This window comes from Astyanax mexicanus, chromosome 19 (assembly GCF_023375975.1).
Source record: "Astyanax mexicanus isolate ESR-SI-001 chromosome 19, AstMex3_surface, whole genome shotgun sequence".
Classification (NCBI taxonomy): Eukaryota; Metazoa; Chordata; class Actinopteri; order Characiformes; family Acestrorhamphidae; genus Astyanax; species Astyanax mexicanus.
The window spans coordinates 39,987,990-39,999,106 of record NC_064426.1 but is presented as its reverse complement, the minus strand read 5'-3'; the positions used below and the strand labels follow the sequence as shown (position 1 = coordinate 39,999,106).

Here is an 11,117-nt window from a genome sequence, read left to right as displayed (position 1 = left end):
TCTGTGCGCCGCCATCACTGTACTGATAATAAGACACACACACACACACACACACATACACACATACACACATATATATATATATATATATATATATATATATATATATATATATATATATACATATACATACATACATACATACATACATAGACTCCGCATAGCAGTGGCCGCCAGGAGGCAGGCTAGGTATTTATATGACTATGTTGTAATCAGTTCAGTAATAAGGAGGTGTGGAGCTACTTTGAGCTGGAAAACGGTGTAAAAAGTGATTTATCAGGGTAAATTATGCCCTGTGTCACCCAGTCTGAAGGGTGTTTTGGACAAACTGTTAAAATTTCTGGATCTCTGAACGCTGTGGGAGAACGGAGGTTTAAAGTTTAAAATGCCTCGTTTTAAATAGCAGGGCTCTCTGGACTCTACCAATGAAGTGTGGAGCTACTTTGAGCTGAATAACGATGTAAAAAGCAATTTATCTGCAGGCGCAAAAATACTCTTAGCTGCTGGAGAGCGGAGGAGGGCTATTTAACAAAGGTAAGTAATTTTTTATCATGTTTTAATACACCTAAAGTCTATTTCATATAGTGAAACATAAAAATGAGTACGAACTTTTGTTAAATAGCCCATCTCTGTCCCCTCCAGTACTTCCAAACACAGCACTTTTAGCCGATGCTTCCAAGCTTTAAATGCTAGTGATAGGGGCCAATGCAGAGTTGCCAATGCAAAGAAATCACTATTTCTACACCATTAACAACACACTCAAAGTAGCTCCACACTTCATTGGTCAAATTCTGAGAGCCCTGACATTGAAAACTAGGCACTGAGAACGTCAAGCTACTTTGAGCTTGGTAATGGTGTACAAATAGTGATTTCTTTGCATGGGTAAAACTCTATGCCCCTATTGCTTGCATCGTAAGCTTGTTGGGAGCATCGGCTAAAAGCGCTGTATTTAGGAATGCTGCGGGTGAATAGAGATGGCCTATTTGAACAAAAGTTCAACCCTAGTTTCACTACAACCCAAGATCAATTTCACACCAGATTTCTCCTTTAATCCATTTTCTCATTTTTCTCCTTAAATTAATAAAAATTTAATAAAACTACAAACCGAGAAGGATACATATTAGGGATGTCCCAATCAGGTTATTTAGCCCACAATCCTTCCAGATCATTTCTTAATAATTCTGATTTACCGTGGGAGAAAGTGCATTGTTTTTCATTTTTGAGGTTTCTATTGTATGTATTAGCTTTAGCATTAGCATAAGTCTCTAGTTAGTTCTGGAGAAAACTAAATAAAAAGTAAAAAAAAACAGTGTTTTTAGGTTTTGGTAAAAAAAAAAAAAAAAAAAAATGTATAGTTTAGTTTAAATATTATGGAGTGTTTTTTTTTGCCCCACTGTAAAATAATACAGTTTCACAATGCAAACTCTTCTGAAAACTCTCCTCAGTACTGTTGGCTACACAGTAATGTCCACATTTAATATCTTGAGGATGGACACCAGTGTCAAAAGAATAACTAAATAACCCAACCTATATTGAGATAAATATAATAAAATAATACTCGATACCTGATCCCCTGGATTAGATTGAGACATCCCTAAGTATGTATACAACCGGTTAACTTAACAGTGCTTTCCGTATATATGATATTATACAATATTATATGATATTCATTACCGAAACTGAGTTATTAAGAACAGCACTGAAGCCACTCCGCAGATCTGGGTAATTCTGGTATTTTACAGGCAGTACGAGAAGGCATGAACACATATGTGCTTGTGGGCGACATTCCAAGTCTTTCTTTTCAGAGAACTGCACTGCGATGTCCTTTCCGAAGAGAACGTCCGCCCCCGTACAGAAGCGAAGAAAGCGCTCTAGGGTACCTTCATCTATTTCCCTGATGTACCGTTTCAGGTTTCGTGATACTGTAGTCTGTTGGGCGTTCATGTCTTCTGGGAATTTCAGAACAGCGTTCACCTTCTTGGGCGATGGAACTCGTTCCTCGATGATCTCCACCAATTTCTTTGGGGAGAGAGTTCTGGCAAGATCCGCAAGAACAGGCTTCCAACACTGGATCACATACGTTGGCGCTTGGATGAGAGCTTTGTGGCCTAGCTGAGACAGGAGTGGGACGAGGTTTTCTGCAGTTGGTCTCCGATGGCATTCGTACGAACCGAGAACGTCCAGCAGTGACTCTTCGTCTACGGACAAAAAGTCGTTTGATGCTTGTCGAAGAACCTCTCGGTCATTCTTTGAGACGTAGAGCATAAAAGCGTCCGTCACGCTGCTGTAGATCGTTCCGTAGAACGCCTGTTCCAAGAACGGAAGCGGGAGATGAACGGGGAAGTATTTTTCGGAAAGCCAACCTTTTACAAGAACCCTCGCAATGGCCTGCCACTCAGGGGCTTGAAATTCATGTCTTAGTAACGGTGCCTTAACATCCGCCCCTAGAGTACATCTGTGGTAAAATTCGCTCCAAAATTCAGAAAGGCAATCCCTGAAAACTCCCGGTCCAGTTTGTGTTTCCAATGCTCCGTTAGGAAGCTTCATATGGATTATCAGGTCCTTGTCCATTATTGTTGGGTCATTGAAAGCAGCCATCATATCTTTGAGACAGCTTCCTCGCCGTACCACAACAGCAAGCTTCCTAGTATCGTCTTCGAAAGAAACAGTGTCGTCGAAACTGTCGCAATCGATAATCTCAGCTTGTGTTCCGAGCTCCTCCTCCTTGCCAACTTTTATCGTGAAGGCGTTCCCAGTGCTTGTTGGAACCTCACCGACGTGTGGAACGATTCTGCCGACGTCTGAATTATTCAGAGAATCTTCGTTGTTATGTTCCACCATCCATTCGGTATTTGCGACGTAACTGTTCTCCGGATTCAGTTCCTCCCAATAGGTTTCATCGTATCCTTGGTCGAATCTCACTGTACCATGTGTGTTATTACTACCTTCTCGAGAAGTCTGGTGATTTTCAAAAGTTTGGCTCTGTGCCGCACGAAATCCGAAGTCACCGTTCTCCAGCTGCAAGTAACTGCTGCTACCCCCCTGAGAAAATTCTAGGGAACTGGGCACACTGTTCACGTCGTTGTTCGTGCCATTGTTCACACCATTGTTCACGTTGCGCTTTTTTGTAAAGAGGTAGAGTCTCACAATTTTCGCTTTATTTGCTTTATAAAGATCTTCCACAGTTAGGCTCTGATCCAGACGCCTGTGAGAGAAGTCCCGGATGTCGCAGTCAACATCCTTAAGATAGAAGAACCTGGAAGCTCCAGTAGGAAAGAAGATCCTCTCAGCCATTTTCTGAACGTCACACAGTTTCGCCTGCTTGTTGATGCTGATGTGTTTGGTTCCTCCACCGTTGGCAGTGCGAACCTGCTTGAAGTTGCAGCTTTTCTCATTATAGTTCATCCACCCGAGCTCCACTCTCCTGGCTTTCTTTTTGGCGTAAGTGTTGCCCATGTGCTTTCTGGAGACCTCCTCTCTCGGGCCGAACAGCGTGGTCTGCAGTCGGTCCATCATTTGGGTTCTCCGTTCAGGAGGCTGGTTATTAAGGCAATAGTCTATGACTGCTAGTCGATCTCCGTAATGAGGGATGTACTGCTGAAGTTCGGTTTCAGCCATCAGTGGAATCACAGAGACATCAATCTGTTGAGAAATACATCAGTTATCTGTTAGAATTTGCACATTATTTTAAACTCTACCAAGTGCTGGGTGATACGGCCACATAAGAAATAATTCCGATATCAATTTGAACAATATAAAAGCCACAAAAAAGCAGCAAAAGAAAAGAATGCACAAATAAATCTGCCAATTCACGTAATGCTTCCTGTAATGAACATCAGTCATTACAAACACTACAAATATACACTGAAATATTGAAAATCAGTAATTTATGAACCATTTAGGTGCTCTTATCTTGGGGAGCTGTTAACTTGCACTTTTCTGGGGCTGGAAATTCTTGCTCTTCCTTTCCTGGGGCGATCCTGATGAGTGCCAGTTTCATCTTAACGTTTTTGATGGTCTTTGTGACTGCACATAAAGATACTTTTAACTCTACCTTACTCTACTCTTCACAACTTTACAACTAAAGCTCTCAAACACATTAAGAGGCAAGAAATTCAAGTAATTAACTCTTGATGAGTTCAGCACAGCTGTTAACTGAAAGCTTGTATTCCAGGTGACTCTACCTCATAAAGCTGACTGAGAAAATCCAGCAGAGATGTGCAAAGCAGCAATTGGTCTTATATAATATTTGAATTTTCTGAGATACTCATTTTTTGGGTTTTCATTGGCTGTAAACCATAATCATCCACAATTTAAGAAATAAACATTTAAACTCTGTGTGTAATACATATATGTTTTTTTTTTTAAATATTGAATTACTGTCCAGCCCATCTTCAGTGCAGTGATGTATACATTTCAAATGAAAAGACCTTAATATAGTACAAAGGAGTTATCCACATAAACATAATAAGTGTAAATCTTTGTTTCATGAAACTCATTCCGCTGGCTCAGCTTACCTTATCCGTTTCCATTCGCTGGATCAGGTCCTCTGAAATCCCTCTCTCCCGAAGGAAGTCGACGAGTGCTGACGGCTCCTCCATCTCTCTGACAAAGATTAAATATGATGTTAGTGCCTTAATTTAGATGAGTTAATTCATTAATTAAAAGTAGAGCATTAATTCTCAAAATGTGTCATTTTGTCAAGAGTGCATAAACACTGGCTGAACACTGGCCAGTGTGCTCATGGCAAGGCAGTGAGAACGATGATGGAAGATGAAGTGAAGTCTGATAGTGGGTGCAGATGTATGAGATGTTCCATTTCTGAAGTTGTGTTTTGGGTATTTAACATTCCTCCATCCACAGTGTGACAGGTGTACTGAGTATACATCATAAATAAGCTAATATTACCACCCACAGTGGACGGTGCAGTGGATGGGACTTTTGACATCCGACAGAGTTCATGGGCACGATAATAGCTCCTATCCCATGACTTTTGGCATCGCTGTGTAAATTGTTATTCAACAACTTGCTGAGATACTTGTCATTTCATTGTTTTATTGTTTTAAATGGTCAAACTGTTTGCAAATAGTTTGAAATAAAATGATCTTCACCTCAGTATTAACAGAAATTAACATTATTTAGAATATGAATAATTAATATTTCATTATTAGTAGCTAAGCCTTGTGCACATCGAGACTAGTGTTGTGTTGTGCGTGTGTTTGTACAGAATCAAACAAGACAATATAAGGAAAATGTAATTTAATTAATTATATATTTTTATTGTATATAGCAAACATCATCAATACATCAAAAACACATTTTTAATATATATATTTTTTAAATACACACTGTTTGTGGCATTTATAATTTTTTTCTTATATATTCCCTATATGCTCATGAACATCGCTCTCCTGGTCTATATACAAAAGGTAAGGCCAGACTTAAAGGTGCCGTACATGACTTTAATCCAAGACACTTTTTGTAAAATTCAGCAAATGTTTTCTCACAGTCACAGCTTTATACCGGGTTGCCAGGTATAGAACACAAAAGCACGCAAACAGTGGAAATGGGAAATGGGCTAGCTGGCTATTTTTCGGCTGAACAGGTAATCACTGAGCTTCAGGAAGGTTCACTAACCATAGCTGGGTAATTTCCCACCACTACTCGGGTAGTAGAGACGGGCATATTTTCAGTGATTGTTCCTTTAAGCCCAGCACTGACTTAGCTACTGTATTCTGTGAAGGCTCCACTATTTTCAAAAATCTTGATTTAACCTTTTAACGTGCCCTAGCCCGACGGCGGGGCACGTTATAATTGTCATAATTAATATCTGACTGCGTTTATGAATAATTATAGGCTAAATATAGACACCCAATATGCCATATTTTCAGTTATCTAGCCTATTGAGCTATATTTACTTTCAGGAAATAAACATTTGGGAAAATATGCCTTGTTTAATAAAAATATAATTCATACTTTTCATATTTGCCTTTTTTCGTATGTCTATATTTGATCCAATGTGGACATGTTTTACTTTTTACTGGTTTTTACCATATTTTGACCATTACATGTTAAAATGAATAATTTTAAGTGTTTTAATTAATTTTGTAAAGGCTTCTAAGTAATATTAATTCATAAATTTGCCTCTGAATTATTTAATATCAGAGTAAAAAGCCTTAAAATTTAAGTATGTAATTTCAGGCGGAAATAAAAAAAAAAAATAGGCTTGGAGCTTAAGAGGTAAAGCCTTATTCAGCCAGGACTTGTTTAAAATGGTAAGGAAGGGTAATGTAATTTTTCCAGAGTTTCTAAGTGATTTTAGCCACGTCCAGATGCTTCACATCATTCGCAGCATGCTCCTGCTTCAGTAAAGATACTTTTGAAGAGCTTCCTATAAAGAGCTGGTTGCTGAGGGTCTTAGAAATGCTTTTTCTCCTTGCTTAAACACACCAGAGGCTTCTAACAGCTGATGACGCTTAATTTTCGCTCACATATCCAGCAAATTCTGCTCATGTTCACCTCCATTAATCCACGCAGTCTATCCTTAGACATTATGCCATTTTCAAAAATATGAAGCAGTGTATTCAAACTTCTCCTTTTCCAGATTGGTTGTTGATTCAGTTGGTTGTCTGAGTGGAGTGACAACAGTGTTTCAGGGAGCCCTTATGTCCATGTTACCTTCTGGCTCTCGCTCCTTTTAGTTTAGGCTGTTACACACAGTCAGATTTGTTGTAGCTGCACTCTGATAATCTGATCACAATCTCTGTTCTATAAAAAATAAATCCAATCAGAAATAATGCTTGTATTGAAGAGATGACTTGATTTCTTTAGGATGTCCAAGGAACCACACTATGATGCACCGTCTTGTGAGCCAGAGGACATGTTCATTGAAGGGATCTATAAAATAGGAAAAATAAAGTAAATTCCACACCTGCTAACATTTATTTTTACAGTATAAGCATTTTTATAAGAGTCTCACATCAGCTCACCTGGTAACTCAACCCACTCCCTAAGGGGTATGTGTTCTCTCCCACAGCGATCAGTAGAGGGGGCTGATTCGCTAAATAGCTGATAGGAGTGCCGGTCATGCTTCTGAGCAGCTCAAAGTCTGCCTCGGTTAACTCCAGAACCTTCCTGTGGATGAAGAAATGCTGATGGTTACTGCAAATATGATCTGTACAAATGATACAGTTGCAGAAATCTATAGAATATGATTCAGCAAATACCATTTCAACTGATCTGAACTCAAAAACATAATATAACAACAAACATGAAAGAGACAGGACATGCTGCCTTTATTATACAGTGCAACAAGAGAAATACATACCGGTTTATCTGTGATTCCTCTCACGAAGAGCTTCCTCCAACATAGCACTGGAAATTGGCTGGGGCTCGATATTTTAGAAATTGTTGAAGCCATTTTACATAATTTGTGCATCAAAATGTGTACCGAGTGACACTTACAGAACCATTAAGGATTATATTTTCCATAGTAAGTCATGACATGATCAGGATGTATTATCAGATATTACGAAAACATGCTGAGTTTAAGCACTGGCAGCTTTTGTCAGCAGAGCTTCAGACAGTATTTTCTTATTTGAACTGTCAGATACATCACGTTAATCCCTGTGGGTTGGGGCCTCTAAATCTGCCCACCACTATTCATTCCCTCAATCCATTTCCACTCCCCGGGTTGCCAGGGATAGAACACTAGAGGTGTGCCAAAAAATCGATTCACATAAGAATCTTGATTCTCTTTTACTACGATTCAGAATCGATTTAAAATGTCCCAAAATCGATTCTAAGGTCCAATCCCATTTCTTCCCTTGGCCCTATCCCTTACCCCTAAGGCGGGTAAAGGATAGATCTTCCAGACCCACGCAGAACGTAGGTGTATGAGAATCACCAGTAAGATGGCAGAACAAGCACTATATTACCTTAGATTAACGTGTAGTTTCAATGTTTTATGGCAGAATTCTTCATAACAAGCATAAAAAAGGCTTTTTTTTCAATAAGATTCATAAGCCAGAAGCAGAAATTTTTATAAATCAAATCGTTTTAAATCAAAAATCTATTTTGGATCGAATCGTGGCCCCCAAAATCGGAATCGAATCGAATCGTGAGATAGTAAAAGATTCCCACCCCTATAGAACACAACAGCATCCAAATAAAAAACAAAAATGTACTGCAGCCGTGGAAATGGGCTAGCTGGCTAATTTTCTCCTGAACAGGCAAATCTTAAATGATTTTTTAATGATTGTAAATTTAATATGGAAGCCACATTAAAGATATATAAGAGTACTTGGGCAAGACTCCTAATACTACATTGGCCCACCTCTGTAATACGAATAACTTTATAAGTTTCTCTGAATATGAGCGTCAGCTAAATGCAGTAAATGTAAATGTAAAGATTTACCATTATTGTTTGCTATTTTTGTACCCTGGGCTACTGTAGATACCAATATGTAAATTTCCCTTTCTGATTAATAAAGTGAATTATATAGCTAGCTATCTTAAGATTCACGATTCAATATATTTATTGTCACGTCACAGAGTACAAGTGTGCAGGTGAGGGAAAAACTTTGGTTGCAGGTTCCCACTAGTATGCAAAGAGTAATAAAATAAAATAAAATAAAATAAAATAGAAATATACAGTAAACTTAACCAGAATACACTGTACACACAATACCCACAATAATTACACTAAATATATATGCTATTGCACTTTAGATATACGTTAATGAGAGTGGATATTTAAAAAATATACAAAGCTATATACATGTGATGATTGACATCTGAGTGTGTGTGTGTGTGTGTGTGGAAGTGCAGAGATAGTCCAGTATGTGACAGAGTCATTGTGAAAAAAGTGCAGGGTGCTGTATTATAATCAGTATTAGATCTGTGTTTCTAATTAAATACAGGGGGTGGGGGATAATGGGGAAATGGGGGTGGGGGCAGTGAACAAAGAAGTGCATAAAAATAATGATAATAATCCAATTTTTTTTTCATTTCTGAATTAAAAAGGCACTTAAGAAACACCAGGTTTATTATATGTTTTTTTTATAACCCATATATATTAAGTGATTAGATTGAAAGCTGTTTGTTATCATTTATATTATAAGCAAATAGTTATTTTATGGGGTAAATTTTACCCCAGAACAGTGTTCTAAACTAAATAAGCCCTAAATATTAGTAAACAAACAGACTGAAAGCTGATAGAGGCCTATAACAGCTGTAGCTGCTCCTCCAGACCCCGGTATTACCTGAGCTGCTCCTGCGGGAACGGGTGAGCTCTTTTCCGGCCTCTGCTGTGGGAACCGGACCGGTTCTCCGAGCTCTCCTCCGACTCGCTTCCCAGCTCCAAATTCACCTCTATCTCCGCCGGACTCTCCGCTTCCGACCCGATCCGAACCGGGCTCGGTTCCTCCTTCACCCCCACGGTCCACTCCTCCTCTCCCTCCTGTTTAACACCCGGCGGTTCTGCCTCCGTCTGCCCGCTGAAAGTGCTCGTCTTCCCGCTGAACGCGTCCGCCTGCCCGCTGCTGCTGCTCCCCCGGTCCGCTGCCTCCTCCTTCACCGCGCTGATCTCCTCAGCCCCCGACCCGCGCTCCTCCTCCGGTACCCGGTTCTGGACGGAGTCCATATCCGAGTAGAAACGACGGGAATGGGAGAACCGGGCAGCGGGTCACTCCAAATTCTCCCAAACACAACATTAAATTAAAGAAGCCGCAAAAACAACAGCGTAGAAACGATATCGGGACTTTTCTTTTGAAAATATGGCCGCCGGTGTCCTATCGAATTGTACTTACCATCAATACGTGCTTCGTAAGGGCACTGCGCATGCGCTGACCTACACTTTTTCTCGATAGTTTCTCGTGTTTTTTTTTTATGATAAATCTTTTTTATTTTTATTTTTGTGCATTAAATAACCTGGACTCAAAAGTGTAAACTCAAATTATTAATAATAATAATAATAAATACCCGTCGACGTGTACTTCTTACCACAGTGCGCAAGCGCGGAAGCCCATTAAAAATAAATTCCATTTGTTTTTACGATAATTGTTAATTGGGAACCATGAAAAACACATAAACGGGTCGTAATCACCTATTTTCCTTTAACTTTACCCTGATATGTTGATTTAGACAGAAAATCATACCGAGACTTCTGCTAGGAGCATTCTAGCAAAGTATTTTTAGGTCTAAATACACACTAGGGTAGCACGGTTTGACAGGGTAGCACATCTCGGCAGAACACCGGAAGTACGTCTGACAGCAAAATAAAAGTTGTTGCCAACTTTATTTATTTATTTATTTACTTACTTGCTTATTTGTTTTGCACAACATACAATTCAAAACACAAAAAAACCCACAGAAGTCACAAACAAAGTTCAAACAGCCATTATTACCAAAATACAAAAGCAAAAACACAAACAAAAAAAAAATAAAAAAAATAAAACGGATTCTTATAAAATTGTAAAGCTTCAAAATATCTATGGATTTATGGCATTTTTTTATTTTTAATTAGTCGAAAATTAGTCAATAAGTGTAAATAATTATATAAGTCTTTGGAATAAGGATATCTTTTTAGAGAATTTCGTTTGTGTATCTAAAATTGACCAATAATTATAATTTAATGTACTATAAATCTCTCCTTGTATTCAAATGAAGGGTCATCATCAAAAACGAGCAGCCAACATTATTCTCTAAATAAAAAAAAAACCGTTTATATAATCCCAATTAATCCCAATGTAAATCAATGTGGGTCTTTTTTGACCCATGTTCATGTTGCACATTAGAGGTGTGGTAAGTGTTTAATAATTAACTAATATACCATGTTGTATATTGCTGTTGTGACTATTTTTTCATTGTTGTGTGAATTGTTTACATACCTACCACAAAGATTTCCATTGTGTTGTAGTTGGTTTCATCCTCCCTGTACCTTCAGAGACCACTTGAGTTTCTGAATCAGTTTCTCTGATTTTGCTATTTATAGGTTTATGTTTGAGTAAAATGAACATTGTTGTTTTATTCTATAAACTACAGAAAACATTTCTCCCAAATTCCAAATAAAAATATTGTCATTTAGATCAATATTTGGTGGAATCATCCTGGTTTTT

General features: G+C 38.5%; 1 protein-coding gene across 1 annotated transcript; it reads right to left on the bottom strand.

The window, feature by feature from the left end:
• Positions 1-1,328: 1,328 nt before the first annotated feature.
• Positions 1,329-9,798, bottom strand: LOC103026631 (uncharacterized). The gene is made up of 3 exons (XM_022665001.2): positions 9,264-9,798; positions 4,518-4,605; positions 1,329-3,642 (listed from the first exon to the last, which is right to left on the bottom strand). The coding sequence occupies exons 1-3, from the start codon at positions 9,641-9,643 to the stop codon at positions 1,657-1,659; spliced, it is 2,454 nt and encodes an 817-aa protein (XP_022520722.2). The 5' UTR covers positions 9,644-9,798; the 3' UTR covers positions 1,329-1,656.
• Between the last annotated feature and the right edge of the window lie 1,319 nt (positions 9,799-11,117).

What these genes read in the sequence shown, in the direction of transcription:
- LOC103026631 (XM_022665001.2), bottom strand. Translation starts at nt 9,643, where the DNA reads ATGGACTCCGTCCAGAACCGGGTACCGGAGGAGGAGCGCGGGTCGGGG. An exon ending in TTCCCGCAGGAGCAGCTCAG is followed by an intron (nt 4,606 to 9,263) that starts GTAATACCGGGG and finishes AATCTTTGTCAG; the next exon opens with AGAGATGGAGGAGCCGTCAG. An exon ending in AGCGAATGGAAACGGATAAG is followed by an intron (nt 3,643 to 4,517) that starts GTAAGCTGAGCC and finishes ATTTCTCAACAG; the next exon opens with ATTGATGTCTCTGTGATTCC.